Here is a 19,267-nt window from a genome sequence, read left to right on the forward strand (position 1 = left end):
CCAAATAACCAGCCCCCAAACCTTCAGTTGTGCACATGCCCCACTTCCTGTCTCTCCAGCTTGTTGCTTCTGCTCATGGTCGTGGTTCTGGCAGGCAGCGCTTCCAGATTATGTCATCCTCAGGTGTTTCCCTTCATCTCAGCCTGCCCTGTTCTGCCAGGACCTGTCTCTGCTGGCACCCTCCTAGGTAGTTGACCACCTGCCTGCCTGCTGCATAGGAGGGCTCCATGGCTTCAGAGGAAGGGGAATGGTCCAATCCGACGTAGGTTCTGTTGCCATGGCATTCCCAGTGAGATGGGGTTTTGTCACACCTGATTCTTCAGAATAGCAGGCAAGGCAGAGATATAAGATGAAGGATCCCATGTTTGATTAACCAGCAACCCCATTCTCCATGAGTACTAGATGACAAAGTTTTTTTACTGTGTATTTTCCCCTATTCTTTGTGAGATTGTATGTTTTGAATAGGATTGTGGTTTGTGTGTATAAAAAGGGTAATGACCTACATTTGTGGTGGGCTTGGCGAAATTACTCTTGGGCCCTGGTTCTGTGTCTCTTTATCTTATGGAAAGCTCTTCAACAATATTGAAATGATGTGAAATATACTTGCATTGGTAGTTACTTTTCCTTTGAACATTTTGTTATTATGCTTTCCATGTTGTTCTGCTGTCAATTGATGTTATATAGAATTCCTTAAATTTTTAATACTTTCCCCCCGTGTAATACATATTTTCCCTTTCTTAAGATAAATAAATTGTGTAGCTTTAACACAGTAAAGGATGCTTTCTAGCTTGTGGAATATTAAATGCCCAGATCCTCCTCTGAGGAAACAAAAATAGAGGAAAAATGGTGGTGAGAAAAGTTGGAATAAATTGCTTAAATTAGGTACTTAGTTTTTTCAACTGTTCTCTTGTGCCTTCATGGTCTCTCTCTCTCTCTCTCTCTCTCTCTCTCCCTTTTATTACCAAGCAGAAGATCTGGCATACACAAATATATAAATAATTACATTATAAAACAGATACACTTGTGCCTATTATTTGTGCATTTGTTTGTGAACTTGTCTGGGCAATGCAATTGCTGCCATTCCTTTATTATGCAAATGAGTGTTAACTGCAATATTAATTTTCAAGAGAAAGAAACAAACAAACAAAGTTATAGAAAGGAAGGCCCAAACAGCTGCCACAACAACGTGCTCTAAAAACAGGGTTTGCTCCCAAATTTGAAAAGAAGTTGAGTTCTGCTAGGTCTCTTTTATCCTCCCACTCCCTTTTGATATGCCAAGCATGCAGTAAAAGCAGGAGGCTTTTCCCATCCCGGTAGGCAGCCATAGATGGAATGTGGGCTACACAAGAGTGTACTGGTAATTTATGCAGGCCTGTTATAGATGAGCAATAGAATTGATCCGATGACTCTGACCCCTTAACACTGAAGTAGCAATTCTAAGCAGGTCTACTCTGATTCAGTAGAACTGCTCCCAGGATTTAAAACAAACAAACAAATCAAAGCTTGATAGAATCTGTAAAAGTATCTATCTGTGATCGGAGACAAAAAGGCTTCCTGTTTTTGTGTGTGCTCATCACCCACATTCTGCTTCTCTGCATGTTTAGGGGGTACACTGTATACTAGAGTTGCTGGGTCCCCCTCCCCCCAGCCACTTCAAAGGGATGAGATTTCGGAATGCCAGATCCAGGTTGGGAAACTCCTGGAGATCTGGGGGTGGAGCTTGGAGAGGATAGAGACCTCAGTGGGCTACAGTGCCCTAGAGTCCACCTTCCAAAGCATCCATTTGCTCCAGGGGGATTCACCCCTGCAGTCTAGTAATGAGCTGTAATTCTGGGGGATCCCTGGGTCCTACCTGGAGGCTGGCATTCCTAAATTTCCCCTTAATGCTGTTCTTGGGGGGCACTTCTGTCCCCCCCAGCAGCATTTGGGCGGGTCCTTTGGGCTTCAGATGATGAGGCAAGAACATGGTGTTCATTTTTCTACAGAATCCAAGCCATTCCCTTAATAACCCAGCACAAATGCTATGAAATCCCATTATATGTGGTAATAAGTAGACCCCACTACTTGCATTTGTTTGCTACTAGCAGAAAATGATCCCTACAGTAGGAACTATAAAATGAATAGCTGCTACTAAAAATGTCCCTCCCTTTCACTTTGTAATATCCAGCAGAAGTTACCCATGTCCTGATGTTTACAGCATCGAGTATTGATCTGTCCCACACCATTATCGATGACAGCTAGGGATGGCAGACGAGCAGTCTAATAACTGTGATGTCACAACATGATTATGTAGACCAAGATATTACAAGTAGGGAGGGACATGCATTCCCTTTGCTCTTGTGGGCAAAATTGTCAACCGCCCATGGAAATACATTTGTGTATCATTTAGTCTCAAATAAGCCAATTGCTCAAGTCTCCCAAGGATATATAGCACATAAGGCAAGTTTATGACAAAAGCCAGGGAGGCAGCTAATTGCATTTTTTAGTTATTCCTTGTAATATGTTCACAAGATGAAATATGCAGGGTAGGAGACTAATATTTGCTTTGCAGGCTTCTTGAACCAGTGTTATATGTTAATTTGCAATATAACTTTAACCATTATCAGCAACAGTTGTAATTTATCTGAGGAAGATAGTAAAATAAAAAAAAACCTAGTTATGTATTTTGCCCATCATCCAAAAAAGTGCTTGAACTTTTGTTCTTGGTGGTTTTTGTTTAAACTGCTGTATTTTATAAGCGAAATTGGTTCTGGGCAATTGTTTAGGATATGCCAAAGTAGCGAATGTTCACTACAACATCTTGCTTCAGAGTGTCATAATTTTCCTATAGAAAAATTAAAAGTTTGGGGCGTTCCATTGAAGTGTGGGTTTTGTTTGGTTTTAAAAAAGTGATACCAGGCAATGAACCTATTGACCTGTGAAACCATCAGCAAGACAACTATGTTTTATGCAGTCCAGGAGATAATGTATTATATTTGAAATTGGCTGATGTCTACATTTCTGCTTGTTTCAGCATTAAGTGGCCTTAAACTGAATGTCCCCAGCTAGCCTGGTCTCATCAGATCTTGCCAGTTAAACAGGGCAGGCCCCAGTTACTACTGATAGGAGACCACCAAGGAAGTCCAAGGTTGCTTTGTAGACACAAAATGGCAAGACACCTCTGTTTGTCTCTTGCCTCGAAAACAATATGGGGTCTCCATAAGTCAATTGCAGCTTTACAGCACTAAAATATTAGATTAGGATACATGAAGTCAAATTCCTACCTAGTTGTGAATTTCACTGTATGACCCATGGCCCATTTTAGATGCTCTCACTTACTGTTAGCAATGTTATAGCAGAGGCACAATTGACCACTTCAATGGGACCTAGACCGAAACTAATACATTGACCATGCTCCAGGGTACAGTGGTCATGTTGCCTTTCCAGATTATTTTCTTTCTTTATATTTATTAGGCTATCCTCCTCAAGGTCATCTGCCAGCCCAAGCTCTGATCATGCGAGTAAAAGCTTGGACAAGCAGAGTGCTCTGGGGATCCAGCTAGAAGGATTGGGATGTTGTTACTAAATCACAACTCATATAATTTACAGATTTTAGCTGACCTAGAAAACCATGCACTTTTTAAAGATGACTTGGAATGTCAGAAGCTGATTCTGGAAGCCATGAAATATCATCTTTTGCCAGAAAGACGGACGCTTATGCAAAGCCCAAGAACAAAGCCAAGGAAATCCACAGTTGGAACACTGTACGCTGTTGGGGGAATGGACAACAATAAAGGTACCAGTTATTTTACAAGACAAGATAGTTGATAGAACACAAATTTTCTTTTCTGTCATGGCATTTAATATATGAGCGTCACCATGAAGTGGATTCATCTTCAGGTTGGTTGTTTTTGTATTGATAATAAAACTTGGATAGACAAGGGAAAAAATCTTCATTGGGTTTCTGCAGTTCACATACTTCAGTGTACTTGTCCATGTCTTAAATTATAGGCACTTGATCTAAATGCTAGGTGAGTTTAGAGTCACAGTACATGTTCACTTGCATCATAATTAGTGAACCACAAATAGAAACAGGTAATGACTTGCCGGGGGTATCTCATTTCCCCCTGTATCCTCTCCTCAATTATTTCTTTCCCTACACTTGAAGCTCCTATACAGTTTCCCTCTTTCCTGCTTCCTTCTCTCCTTCCCACCCATCAGTGAACCTACATTTATCCCCACCCCCACCCCTTGCATCAACTTTCCTCTCTTTGGCCAACACTCTTCTGGAAAAGGCTGGCCATGTTGCACAGCAACTCAGCCAAGTTATATAGTTAAGTAGTCGCTCCTGTCCTTAATGAGATTTGCATCACCAGGGAACATGATAGGGGAGGGGACGAACCATTTTCCAGGACTATTTTGGCCTTCCACACTCCCGCAGTTTTGCTTTACAGAAACCAGACCTTAGATGAGTGAACAATATTGTCATGTTTGCTTAGCATTCCCAGAAATGGCCATTGAGGTCCCAGAATGTAGTTTCAGTGGGCATTCTCTTCTGAAAGGTCATCATGTTGTATCTATGATTCTGGTGAATTCTAATCCCCAATGAAAGATTACATACCATATATACTTGCATATAAGTCTACTTTTTCAGCTGATTTTTTGTGCTGAAAAAGCCCCCCCTCGACTTATACGCGAGTGAAGTGTATTTAAAAAATTTTTTTAGGGTTTTTACTTTGTCGGCCTTCAGGGGGTGCGGTTTTCAGGCTAGTGGCACCAAAATTTCAGGCTATCATAAGGTGATGCTCCTGATTATACCAGCCAGGTTTGGTAAAGTTTGATTCAGGGGGTCCAAAGTTATGGACCCCCAAAGGGCATGCCCCCATCCCCATTGTTTCCAATGGGAGCTAATAGTAGATGGGGCTACATTTTGAGGGTCCATAACTTTGGACCCCCTGAACCAACCTTCACCAAACCTGGATGATATCATCAGGGGGGTCTCCTAAAGATACTCTGAAATGTTGGTACTGCTAACATAAACATTCCTCCCCTGACAGGCACCCTCAAATTTCCCCAGATTCTCCCTTTAAATCACTAACACATATGAATTTCCTTTGTTTTCCATGTGAAGGGAGAGAAAAGGTCATACTTTGAGAGATTTCTGAGACTGAGGGACTCTCTAATCTGAAAGCAGGGTGACTGCTGAAGAGGGAAAAAATGTTTGGGTAACCAGGAATCCTACCTGAAGGGAACATACACTCAATGCACAGGAGACCACAAATGCAAAAATGGTCATTTCTCCCATTAAGATTGTTATTGTCTTCTACATAGGATAGTAAATGTAGCAACAAACAAAACCCATTTTATGGTACAACCCACCCTTCCCCTACAGTTTTCCTTCCCTGGTAAACATCCCAGTGTGCCATTGTGCTGGGTGCCAGGGATGACCAGGAGAAAGCTGAGTCAGATATTCCCTTGTAGATCCTGTGATGCTGATGCCAACGTGAGATCTACTCAACTTGCTTTGGAGCTGCTCCATTCACCAAATATGCCCAGGGCAGCTATACAAGAAAGCTGAGATTGCTTTATAAAGAAGTTGTTTAGGTGGGTCTGTGATTGTTCTGCCTAGCTGCCATCTCTTCTGCTCAGATCACCAACACCACTACTCTTATTCAGCCTCTGCTTATTTTCACAACAGCAACAGCAGAGCACGGGGCTCTTGCCTTTCAAGCACCTGGAGAGGCTATTTGAGCATTGGGGTCAGGAAAAGGCAACACTGAAGCTGGGAACCTGCTCCCACTTCTATATGACTGTTTTAGGGATTCATGGATTGATTTTTGCTGTTAAGTTATGGTGCCCTCATAGGGTTTTCAAGGCAAGCGATGTGCAGTGATGGTTTGCCATTGCCTGCCTCTGTGTTATGACCCTGGTACTCCTTGGAGATATCCCATCTAAAAACTTGTCAGAGTCAAGGCTGAGAGTGTGACTGGTCCATGATCACCCGACATGTTTCTATAACAGTGTGGAGATTTGAACCTGGGTTTCTCAGATCCTAATCCAACACCTTAACCACTACACCATGCTGGCTCTTCTTAAAGACATTAGTACCACTTTGGAGCAGAGATCCATGCCTCCTTTTGTCACTTCTTCCCTGCCTGCTTACCATGGTCTACTACCTTTGTCAGTGATTTGGCTACTGACACATCTACTTCTGGGTGGGCCTGAGCAGAAAAAAATATGCTGCTCTCAATCTTGCCTTCCATCCCACCTCTAGACTACTGCCTCTTGCATGTACTTTGCCAGTTCAAATGCTTCTCCAGTGATTTTGATAATGAGAGCTGAATTCAAAGAAACTCGATGGACTCTGAAGTGAAATGTAAGCCAAGCTAAAGAAATGATTTCAGTTACAGCTACCTTTACCCGCCAAAAAAAAGTAGAGTTATAAATGCACAAAACAAACAGCATGCTGCCATAATGTAGACAAACTACAAGCGAACATCTGACAAATAGAAGGAAATACCAGCAAACCAATTTATTCTGATGGTTTAGCCCAGGGGTCTGCAGCCTGTGGCTCTTCATGAACATCTGGAGAGCCGCAGGTTGCAGACCCCTGGTTTAGCCTGAGGGACTAAAATTATAGGGCAGTGACTGGTACTACACTTTGAAGAGCAATATACGAGTGTCAGAGTGGTATAATGGTTAAGAGTTGTGCACTCTAATCTGGTGAACTAGGTTCATTTCTCCACTCCTGCACATGAAGCCTGCTAGGTGACCTTGGCCTAGTCAAAATTCTCTCAGAACATTCTCAGCCTCACACACCTCACAAGGGATCTGCACATGGAGAAGGGACACATTGAGACTTTTTAAAGATAGAGAGAAGTAGGGTGTAAATCCAACTCTTCTTCTTCCATACTTTCCATCCCCAGGATATATCCTAGCATGTCCAGCAAAGATATAAACAGCCTTACCACATAATAGACTCAATGTATAGTGTGATTCTTTGACCATTAGACATACTAAAGAGGGTCAGACACTCCCGAGGTACCATACGGCTACTGTGTCAGGGATAATGCTGCTTGCAATACTGTGTAAAATAATGGAGGAATCCACACCACAACAATATGTGTAGAAATCTAATATAGCAACACCGACAGCCTCTGGCCAATAAGTTGCTAACGGACATGCCGTTTTCTACCACTGCACCCCTAGCTCTACCCATGTCCCCATCACTGAGCTGGCAGAATCCTGCAGCAGCTACCTCTAGTGAAGGATATAACTTCTGAATAGTGTTGTCATCTCCTGTTTAGGAAATAGCTAGAGATTTTGAGGGTTGTGAAAAAGAAAGGTGCACTTGTGAAGTTCCCATTTGGTCAACCAAAAAGGCTTGTGTGTGTGTGTGGGGGGGGGGGGGGTTACACAAAAATGTCTGAGGGCTGTTGTGGGAAGGAGATCTAGGGGAGATTGAGCAAAAAAGCTGGCTGGATCCAACCCAAATATTTGCAGGAATGTGGCCAGATTTATTTGTGATCTCTGCCTCCCTGTTCTCTTTATTTCCTCATACTTCTTCCCTCAGTTAGCGAAAGGGGGCAAAAGTTGAAGGGCCTTTCAAAACCTCAGAAATGCGACATCTGTTCTATATTGGTTCAGATGTTCAGCAAATGACAAGAACACAAAATAAAGAAACCATCTGTAGCCCTTTGGGTGGCTATGAGTCTCCTAGGTATCCTTAGTTAATGAAAAAATGTGCCCTTGCCCATCAGTTCACTTCAGTGTTACTCTTGAGTGAAAGGCCTTGAGTCGAAACGCAGTGACATGAATACTTTATTCAGAAGGCTGCATCTTTTTGAAGAGTATAAAATGTTGACTTCTTAAAATGAGGTGTGTTTTCTTAAGAAATCTCAAACACAGGACAAAATCTGCAGGAAAAAAAATGGTATTATTGTGGGTGGGGAAACTTGCCAAGCAAGAGAGATCTCTATAAATAATTGAGCAGCTTCGTGGAAAAAGCAGAATGGTGATTGATCTCCCATCAGGTGCTTTAAGCAGCCTCCCTGCTTCTGCAGAAGAAACAACCAAGGGGGCAAAGCTCACCTGCAAACTAAAACAGCAATAATGTCAGAGGGACTGAGATGGAAAAAATGTGTGTGAGGGAAAAAACTCTGGAATCAAAGCCCTAGGTTATCTTGCTTTCAATGAATCATTGTCTCGAGCTGAACACAGGGGAGAAAAGAAAACTTTAAAATAACCCCACTATAAAAAAAAATCAGACATCTTAGTAATCGAAAGAGATAAAAATTGATCTATGGAAACAATCATTTCAAATGTCCTATTACTTAATCTAGTGATTAAATCTACAGACCTACCTAGTTGTATTTGCAATGGATAAAAATACCTTCTGGGCATCAGCACAAATTAGAAATATGGTTCTGCTGGAAGGTTGGTGAAAATGCTCAGATTTTATTTGTAGCATTCCGTGTGAAAGGGTTCTGCCTTAATTTCTAGGAACAGATATTACTTTTCCCCCCTTTCAATTCCAGAGCTATCCCAAAATAAATGTTTTCTTTTGGTTGACTTCATTTGGATAATTGTTCGAGAATACGAGTTCAGCCCAGAAAAAGTCAAGCAAAGACTCATTGAAAACTATGGTCCTTTCACACAACACAAAATGTTTTTAGGCAGGAAATAAAATACTTCCTCCATGACTTTTAGCTCAAAACCTTTTATTTCCTGTCTGAAAACATTCTATTCGCATGTTGTTCCATAGTGATTCTTTTTGGAAAATGGTTTGAAAATGTTTTCACTCACTGTGTGATCTCTTCAAAAATTTTCCCATGCCTCTCCACAGTTCCCAGAGTTTCTTGTTGGTACCATTTTCTGAGCTGGTGCTGGTTCATGATGTATTTCTATTAGTTTTTTTTGGGGGGGGGGAGGGTCATGACTACATAGCTACATAGACTTAACACCTGGAGAATCATAGCATGAGGCTTTGAAGCTTCATATTTACTAATCCAAGTTTTTTTTAAAAAAATAGAACTGGGGGACACGCCAGTTTTTTTTTGAAAAAAAAAAGTTTTGAAAACATTTGCAAAACCTTTTCAGGGGCTTCAGTTGAAAGGGCCAAATTGTGATGTCAATTTCTTTCTTTCTTTCTTTCTTTCTTTCTTTCTTTCTTTCTTTCTTTCTTTCTTTCTTTCTTTCTTTCTTTCTTTCTTTCTTTCTTTCTTTCTTTCTTTTTCTTTCTTTTTTGCTCTCTCTCTTTCTCTTTCTCTTTCAATCTTTCTCTTTCTTTCTTTCTTTCTTTCTTTCTTTCTTTCTTTCTTTCTTTCTTTCTTTCTTTCTTTCTTTCTTTCTTTCAACAGCAATTTCTTCTCTTCAGTTTATCACACAATGCCATACTATCTGGAATGGATGTCACAGCACTGGGTGATGCTTCTCCCCCATCATTTTTGCTCCTGTTGCTCCCTCAAATAGAATCCTGCAGCATGGGGGTGGGAGTTTGCCTGCTGTAGCAGCCCTAGTATGAAGGTGGTAGGGGAGCGACAGGAAGAAAACCAAACACAAATATTGTGTGCAATTCAGTAGTGTGCAGTTACAGTGAGGGGTGGCATGCAAGGGAGGGGGCCCAGCATCTGGACATGGCCCACCCACCTTGGCGGAGGGGGAGGGAGGGGTGGCATGCAAGGGAAGAGGAGGAAGGGATGGGAGGGAATGAGAGGTGGCATGCAAGGAGGGGCATGCCACCCCTTTCATGCCACCACTCCCTCACTCCCCTTCTCTTGCATGGCACTCCCCTTCCCTTTGGATGGCAGTAACTCTCTGGAGTCTTTCACGTCATCAAATAAATACTGCAGGCATCAACACTATTAGACAGTTTTTCCCTGATTTTCTCTCCTCTTGTGGACTTCTGTTTTCATGCTATCCCCTGTCTCTCAGGAGCAACATTTGGGCACAGTATTTAGGGCTCCAGAAGGAGGAAGGAAAAGGTGAGGAAGTCCTACTCTGCTGATGGCAACCCCTTCCATCACCAAAGGTTTTTCCCCAGGTCCAACTCATTAGATTTGAATCCTATGCCTTTGATCTGTGCATACTGGCCTCTAGGTGTGGCAAAGGAAATTTTCTGCTATGTAGCTTGCTTACTCTCATGCATCAGAGCTCGTTAACAAACTCTGGAAGGGCATGAACAACAATAGCAGCAGAACCAGGTCCATAGAGGAGAACGGCCTCAGCAATGCCCAGAGAGAGGCCCTTTCCGCACGGGCGGTTTACGGCGGCCTGGGGACGGCAAAAACACTGTCCCCAGGGAGCCATTCGCACAGGGGGCGCAGCTGCTTCGTGCCGCCCAACTGGCGCAAAGCCGCTGTTTCCCAACCTCGCTTGGCAAGTGAGGTTTTTGGGAAACGGCGGCTTGGAGCCACTGCTGTGCGAACGGCAGCGCCTTCCAGGCGCCTTCCCTCCCCCCCCAACCGGGCAACTCACCTGTCCTGCGGCCCTCCAGTGCATCACCGAGGCCTGGGGACATGCCCCCTTTGCCCTGTGACCCTGGAGCGGTCACGCAGGGCAGGGGGCGTGTCCCCTGGCCTCGGCGACGTGCCGGAGGGCCGCGGGACTGGTAAGTCGCTCTGACGACGGCACAGCTCTGCGCCGTCGTCTTGGCCAAGTCTGGGACCGTCCATGCAAACGGTCCCAGAGGGGTCGGGTCGGCGTGGATTACCATGCAGAAACGGCCAGAAGCACATACAAAGCCAAAGTTTCATATGCAAGCAGCTGACTTCAACCCCAGGTAACATTAATCATGTCTAAGGCCCCTTCCACACACACAAAATAATGCGTTTTCAAACCACTTTCACAACTGTTTGCAAGTGGATTTTGCCATTCCGCACAGCTTCAAAGAGTACTGAAAGCAGTTTGAAAGTGCATTATTCTGCATATGCGGAATGAGCCTTTCCGCACGGGCCTAATACGACGCCCTGGGGATGGCAAAAACGGCATCCCCAAGGAGCCGTTCGCACAGGGGGCGCAGCTGCTTTGCAGCCGCGCCGCCTGAGCGGCGCGAAGCCGCCATTTTTCTACCTCGCTTCCTGAGCGAGGTTTATGGAAAACGGCGGCTTCCAGCGAATGGCAGCAGCTGGAAGGCGCCTTCCCTCCCCCCATGTCCAGTCGACCTACCTGCTCTGCATCTGTCCGGCGCGTCGCCGAGGCCTGGGGACACGCCCCTCCTGCCCTGCGACTCCGGAGAGGCCATCATCCCGGTAGGCACCGTCGTCCCGGTAGGTTCTGGGACCGTTCGTGCGAACGGTCCCAGAGGGGTTGGGTCGGCATCATGTACGCCGACCCAACTCCTACTGTGGCCGTGTGGAAACGGCCTCAGATTGCTTGGGGATGCATCTTGGATTGGGGCCTCTCTGCTGGTTGCTCTTTGCTTTTAGGACTGGGGCTTCTTTGCTGTTTGCTTTTTGCTCTTTCTCCTGGCCTGCTTGGGATGTAGATAACAGCTAACAACTCTGACTCTCTTCTTTCTGCCACCTGACCTTGGGGCAGAGGCGTAGCTCCACGAGAGAGGGGATGCACGATGCACCAGGCACGTGCCTCTGTGGGGGTGTGGCAAGGGCATGGTGGGAGCATGGCATTGTGTTCCAGGGCAGGGCGGGGGCATTCCAGGGCAGGGTGGAGGACACACAAGTGCACTGGGCGCTTTCCCCCCCATGCTATGCCTCTTTCTTGGGGGGGGAGGCATTGACTTTGATACACTTTCCCTGCTTTCTGCCTTGCATGGGAAAGGGGCAAGATGAGATTTCAGTGGAATTATACTGGAATTATACTGAATTGGGGATTGATGCAGAACTGGCTTTTTCAGGGTTCAGGTTCAGGTTTCCAGTTCAATAAACGTTTCTGATTGATGAAATCCAGAGTGGTCATTGTGTGGAACCCTCGACCTGATACACTACTGTTTCAGAAATGCCAGCACAAAGAAAGCCAGCATGATGTAGTGGTCAAGAGCAGCGGACTCTAAACTGGAGAGCCAGATTTGATTCCTTATTCCTCCACATGAGTGGCAGCCTGTAATATGGAGAACCGAATTTGTTTTCCCACTGTTACACATGAGCCTGCTGGGTGACCTTGGGCTAGTCACATTTCTTTCAGGACTCTCTCAGTTCCACCTTCCACACACAATGCCTGTTGTGGGGAGAGGAAGGGAAGGTGATTGTCAGCTGCTTTGTGCCTCCTTAAAGTTTGAGAAAAGTAGGGTATTATTTGGGATTATTTAAATCCCCCTGTATATATTAACCACTGAGTCAGTGCAGTGTAGCCATTCTGGCTAGGATCTGGAAGACCTATGTATGATTCCCTACTCTGCCAGTGTATATATTCTCAGTCTAACCTACCTTTCAGGGTTGATGTGAGGATAAAAATAAAAGAAAGAAGAATGATGTAAGCCCACTTTGGGTTTCCATCAGGGAGAAAGGTGGTCTATAAATGAAATAAATAAATAAAACAAGGACTACATATCGCCTGCTTTAATAATGTATGTTGAACACGTGTAGTTTAACATCCACATGCATAATGAATCAAGTTTAATTTTTAATGCACTTTAATCTCTGAAAGACTCATCCATTTTTTCCTAAGCTTATGTTTTGTCATTCAGACAGGAGGGCCATTAGTCACGCCAAGGAATTATTGATTTGATTATTGATTTAACTTTTTATTAGGCAGTGGATGTAGAAGCTTCCTTTCCTAGCAGACTGCTGGGAATTAGAATGTCGGTTTTGTTGTATTATCTTTGCTGGTGATTCTACGCATTATTTGGGGAGATCACCTCACCTAATTCCAAACCTTTCGCTAAGATAGCTGTAATATGCATGGTCATAAAAAATACACTTGCTTCCTGAACATCGTTATATAGTACAGTCTTAATACAATCAACTTTGAAAAATTAAAACAAAAAGTACATAAGTGGTCAGAAAATATACTGTGGACAAAGTGATTTTGGGTCAAATGGGTTTCTATAAAATCTGAAGAAATATTCTTAGTGAGGGTCATGATTCAGTGGCATGCAGAAGCAGACCTGGGCAACTTTGGGGGTATTTTTCACGTTTGGCTTTAAAAGACCTGAACATTTCCTCCAAAATTTCTGGCTTTTAAAGCCAAATCCAACAAATATGAGCTGGACCCTGTTGAATTCAGGGACCAATTGAGCTGACCTCTGCATTCAGCTATTGTAAATTCACAAGTGGAGAGGGAGGGTTTCCTGTAGAGCTTAGGGTTTCTGATTTACACAGGCAGCTCTGCTGGCCCCCTTCCCACTTATAGCTTTGAAAATAGGGTGGGGTTACCTGCAGCATCAGAAATTATCCAACCTCGTGGGAAGATTGAAAAGTCAAAAAAGCCAAAAATTGTTTGACTTTTTCAAAGTCAGGCTATACCACTCTGCCAAAAAGACTTTTTTTGGGGGGGGAGCCCCCCAAAAGTTGAAATGGCTTTTTCAAAGGCTTTTGTTGTTCAGATTTACCAAATGATCAGCCCTATGCAGAAGGTCGCAGGTTCAAACCCCAGTGTCTCCAGTTGAAACGACCCGTTAGAAAGCTATGTGAAAGTCTTTGGCATGAAACTCTGGAGAGCCCCTGGCAGTCTGCATACACAGTACTGACCTTAATGGACTGATGGTCTGCAGAGGCAGAGTGAGGGGAAAATGCACCCGAGGCGTATGCGCACCCTGCATCCCTGCTGCAGCATTGCCTGTCCCCACCCTGCTCTGGAATGCCCCCACCATGCCCCCGTCACACCCCCTCCATGGCCCGACCATGCCTCTGCTTCTGCTCTGCCCGGTGTGTTGCCCCCACCACTGATGGTCTGTATCTATTTATTTAAAAAGTCATTTACACCAAAACTGTTATAAACTGTCATACGTTATACAAACAACAACATCACACACAGGTGCACACACATACACACACATGTGTATCAACAGTCATGGATAAAACTTTACATAGGAAATACCAATTTAAAAGGTACACAAAAATATTGTAAAAACAATTATTTGTATCATTCTGCTATACTGTTACGAATTCTAATTGCAGCCACACAAAATTTGGCATTGTTAATCATGGTCTGAGGGATTTCATTGACCTTGAGCAATATTAAAAAAATGGGAAAATTTTGATCCGGCTTGGTTTGGCTATAAAATTATTGGTATGGCCGAAATAGCTGAATCCCTGATTCAGGTATACTAAAAATTCAGGTTTGTTAGCATTTTTTGGCATCGTAAATGTTTTTTTTTTCATTTTCAGCTTGTAGGGGGCACATTTTTAAAGCTAGTGGCACCATAATTTCAGGGTATCTTCAGAATACTCTCTTGATGATACCACCCAGGTTTCATGAAGTTTTATTCAGGGGATCCAAAGTTATGGACCCCCAAAGGGGGTGCCCCATCTCCCATTGTTTCCAATGGGAGCTAATAGGAGGGGGGGCTACTTCTTTGAAAGTCCATAACTTTTGACCTTCAGAAGCAAAATTCACGGAACCTGAGTGGTATTATCAAGACAGTCTCCTGAAGATACCCTGATATCTTGGTCTTGCTAGATTAAAAATGCACCCCTGACAGCCACTCCAAAATTTCCACAGATTCTCTGCTCCATAGCAGCCAATGAGGAGTTTTTGGGTTTGTAAGCAGAGTGCACATTTTTCAAGATAGAGGCACCAAATTTTCAGGGTGGCTCCGGGAGACACTCCTGACAAGAACACCCAAGTTTGGTGAAACTTGATTCAGGGGGTTCAATTTCATGGACCCCCAAAAGGGTAGGGCCCATCTCCCACCATCCACTGAAGCAAACTTCATGAAACCTGGGTGGTATCATCAAGAGAGTCTGCTGAAGATACCCTGGAAGTTTGGTGCCTCTCTTTTGAAAAATGTGCACCTCACAGACACCCCCAGAAATTCCCCATTGGCTACTATAGAGCCGGTTCAAAGCACAGAATCTCCCAGGCTCTTCTTCAGCAAGTTCTATGGTGGGGAAAATGATTTTTCCCCACTATAGATGTCAATGGGGCTTGTTGCCTTTAAATGCTGTGCCCCAATCCACGCCAAAAGAACCACATTTCCCACATTGTTGAAAGGGAGCCCAGAGACTGTCTTTAAATCCACCTCCGGGGGTGGTGGCTTGGATTTAAAGGGACCTTATGGGTTCCCTTTAAAAAACGGGAGAAGTGTGGTTCTTTCAGCATGGATTGGGGTGCAGGATTTAAAGGGGTGGATTTAATAGACCCTCTTGCTCCCTTTAAATACTGCACCCCCAATCCAAGCCAAATTTAGGCAAACAAACAATGCTGTTTTCAAGTTTTTTTTAAAGTGGGGGAAAGACAAGCAGGGGCACTGGGAGAAGAAGGTGAGGATAGCAAGCAGGGGAACGGGAGGGATGGGGAAGGGGATGAAATCTGGACATGGCCCTTTTATAGTTCTTTCATAGCGTTTAAGCTTTTATTCCCCTTTAGTATTTATTTAGTTTAATCCTATTTCCTTTCTGTTCACAATTTTCTTTTACCAGTAGTTTTTTGTCTGTCTGTCTGTCTGTCTGTCCACATACACACCATTTTAATATATTATCTGTCTGTCTCTACCCACACACGCCATTTTAATATGTTATCCTTTTAATTTAATTTTATTTTCCTTATGTTGGTCTATGCCAATAATAAATATTGATTGATTGATTGATCAATTGATTAAGCTGTTACTTTTCCCAGCCTTACCCAGAGTGATGCTGTTCTGTTGGGATGGGATTATTCACTCAAGAGATGGGGTGAAATGTGATCAGTATAGTCAGCAAACTCCACTAGGTCCTGGGTTGTGTCTTCTTTTTGACTTCCCATAATAACCTGGGTTTTTTATTTTATTTGTTAGTTGTACCCAACTTCCCCCATGAATGAGACCCCAAATGGCTTACCATAATCTTTCCTTCTTTATAATGCCTTCTTTAAGGAGGCCTGGGAACTGGAAGGAGAAGGAGAGAGGTGGGTACTTATCACTGTGTGATGATGTCACCTCTAGTGCAACCTGAAAGTGTTAACAATTCACCAAGGTGATATTATAGCACTCACCCCAAAACTCTGTGGAATTACTGGATGAGTACTAGAGTGTTTCCCTGGCATGATGCTAATGCTTCCAGGTCACCCTGGAAGTGACATCAATGTACTTCAATAAAGAACCCATATATCCCATTTTGCTGGTCTTTTTCCACCCATCAACCAGATGAGCACTGATGAGCATTGCCAACAATTACCAGGAGTTTCCCCACCATTAGAAGGCATTTGGTGAACCTACTCCTTCTCCATTTTATTCTCACAACAATGCTGTGAGGAAGATTCAGTTGAGAGTATGTGACTGGTCCAAAGTCAGTCAGCAAGCTTTCATGGTATGGGTCTTCCAACTTCTAGACTGATACGTTAACCACTTCACCATATTCTGATGGTGACCTTTGACTTTAGAAAACTTATGCCAAAAAAATCTTGTTGATGTTCTACTGGATCAGTTCTAGCTATACCACACTAGCTTGGTCTTTGCTCTTTCAGTCCTTGACATGAACCTGTCCCATCCTCCTGTGATGCATTGTCCCATGAGTTATATACTTGCCCGTGGAATCTTGCATCTGTATTATAGTTGAAAATTCAGCAGAGCTCTACATTGCAAGGCCGGATAGAAATGAAATTTCTTGCACCTGAGCCTTGAACTCTAGTGGATGATGAGTGGATACTTTTTTAGGAACTTGGATCAGGGTAGCTAACATGTCAGCTCTTGCTGAAAATTGCAGCTTAGAGGCCAAGCCTCTCTTATTTGTGAAACAGATGACATTGATAGAAAAGTTGCCGCTACAGCATGAAGTTTGCAGCGTGTGGCCTTGTCTTTGGCAGCTTTTCAAAGTATTGGTTGCCTGATATTACTTTTCTTTACTATTGTTCCAATATTTGTAGAGTCTAATTCATGAAGTGGAACTAAAATTGTACTAGAATTGTCCTCTCAAGCTACCACTAGCACACAATTTATACAAGTCAATTTGAGTTTTATGTGATCAGCTACCTAAAATATTTCAGACTACCATGTTTTTTTTATTATTCAAGATGTTATTCTGCTAAATTTTGGGGATAAAACATATATATATGTATATAAGTGCACATACACACACGCACACACACTTGCAGTGACTGGCAAACAAACTGTCTGCAGAATTTGGAAGCTATTAAAAGCATTTTGAGACGGGTCTTGTTGCCTTTGTTGACCAATGAATTAATTCTACTACATTATATTTTCATTTGCTCTGCATGGCTGTTAGTAGCAATTGGGATCCAGTGAGCCTAAAACATTTTTACAGTGCAATTCTGTTCATTTCCAAGTCCAGTGAAGTCAATGGCATTTCTATTTAGGATCACACTATAAGCATAACAATACAGCAAGAGCTAGATCAGATCAGTGGTCTCTTCAGTCAAGCATCCTGTCTCAACTGAGGTCAATCAGTTCCTCTGGAGGTCCAGCAACAGGAGCTAAGACCTTCCCTTGATGTAGCCTCCTAGCATGGTTATTTAGAATGAGGAGGTTTCCTTCAGTCACCATGATAGTCACCATGATAGACATGAAGTCACTGATAGACATATTCTCCATGTATCTAGCCAATCCCCTTTTAACATCATCTATGCAGTGGTGGGATTCAAATAATTTTAAAACCGGTTGTTTACAAACACCATTTTAATAACCGGATCTGCCGAAGTGGTGCGAACCTGCTGAATCCCACCACTGCGTCTATGCCTATGTGTTGGTGTTGCAGTGAATTAGCAAAGTAAATAACGCAGCAGAGATGCAAGTGTGTTGTTTTGTAGAACTTTACTGGATAACAAAATGAACTCTAAATATAGAAACAGCATACTCTTTAGTCTGGGTGTCTGCACAGTCTACCTGTGCTTTTGTCTCCTCTCTCCTCTTTTGCTGGAAGAAGAAACAGAAATCTGTTTCTAGTCATCTGATTCTAGTCATCTGATTCTAGTCCTGTGACTTCAACGGTTAACTCTTGCATGACTGAAGGAGACAGGAACTTGTAAAATCCTAATAGTAGTGAGTTCACATTTTAATCACTTCCCATGTAAAGAAGTATTTATTTTTGTCCTGAATCCACACTTGTATTAGATTTTTATTTTTCACTGTCCTCCATGGGGGAAGGAATAGTTCAGTTCTATGCTTGTGTAAAAAAAATTGGAGCCTAAGGAGAGTGGGACCATAGCATGATAAATTAATATAATACCACAGATACCCCCTCACGCACACGCGCACACACACACACACACACACACACACACACACACACACACACCTCTCCCAGGGAAACTGATCTCTGTAGCCTGGAAATCAGTTGTAATTCATAGAGATCTTCAGGTTTGGCCCCAACTGGAGTTTGGCCACCCTTGTCAAAAAAACAAGCAGCTGCAAAGACCATATAACACCAGTCCTGGAACATCTACACTGGCTGCCCGTCGAGTACTGGATCGTCTTCAAAATTCTGGTATTAACCTATAAGGCCATAAGCAGGTTTGAACCCACATATGTGTGGGACCACATCTCCCAATATTGCCCTCAGAGATCTCTCCACTTTTACAGAGGGAAATCTACAGGTGGTCCCAGGCCTGAGGGATATCCGGCTGGCTGTAACAGGGACTAGGGGCTTTACTGCTCTGGCCCTGGCCTGGTGGAACATGCTGCCGAGTGACATCAGAGCCCTGTGGAGCCTCACCCAATTCCACAGGGCCTGTAAATGGAGCTGTTCTGCCAGGCCTTTCCTTCAAGCCAGCTGGATGTTTCCCAATTACAATGTCTCCCCTGAGCCTCCGGTGGCAGAAGCAATATGTCTTGCCAGCTGGGGTTTTTAGCTGGATTGTCTTAAATGGTTTTATGATTTGTTTTCATTGATTGTTATGTATAGGCTTTGTATGAACTGTATGTATGATTTTAGGCTTTATGCCTTTCTAAGCTGCCCTGAGCCCTTGGGGGTTAGGGCGAGGTATAAATATAAAAATAAAAAATGCTCAAATATCAGGTAGCAAGGAGTGACCCTTCCCCCAACTGTTGCCTTTTAGTGTTGAAGCAAAGCCTGACACAAAACCCAATTTTTGTTTTCTTTGATTCCTTGCTCCCTTTTTTAAAACCTGAGATTCCTGTAGAGGCTTCTGAGCTTTGGAAAAATCACACACACACGTCTCACAATCCTACAGGCACACAATCTTTCATTCATTCATTCATTCATTCATTCATTCATTC

General features: G+C 43.4%; 1 protein-coding gene across 1 annotated transcript in view; it reads left to right on the top strand.

The window, feature by feature from the left end:
- The window catches only part of KLHL1 (kelch like family member 1), a 244,326-nt gene that overhangs the window by 137,392 nt on the left and 87,667 nt on the right, over positions 1–19,267 (top strand). The window contains exon 7 of the mRNA XM_048494120.1: positions 3,589–3,775. Coding sequence (XP_048350077.1) covers positions 3,589–3,775 — 187 coding nt within the window. The remainder of the gene's footprint in view (positions 1–3,588; positions 3,776–19,267) is intronic.

This window comes from Sphaerodactylus townsendi, linkage group LG04 (genome assembly GCF_021028975.2).
Source record: "Sphaerodactylus townsendi isolate TG3544 linkage group LG04, MPM_Stown_v2.3, whole genome shotgun sequence".
Classification (NCBI taxonomy): Eukaryota; Metazoa; Chordata; class Lepidosauria; order Squamata; family Sphaerodactylidae; genus Sphaerodactylus; species Sphaerodactylus townsendi.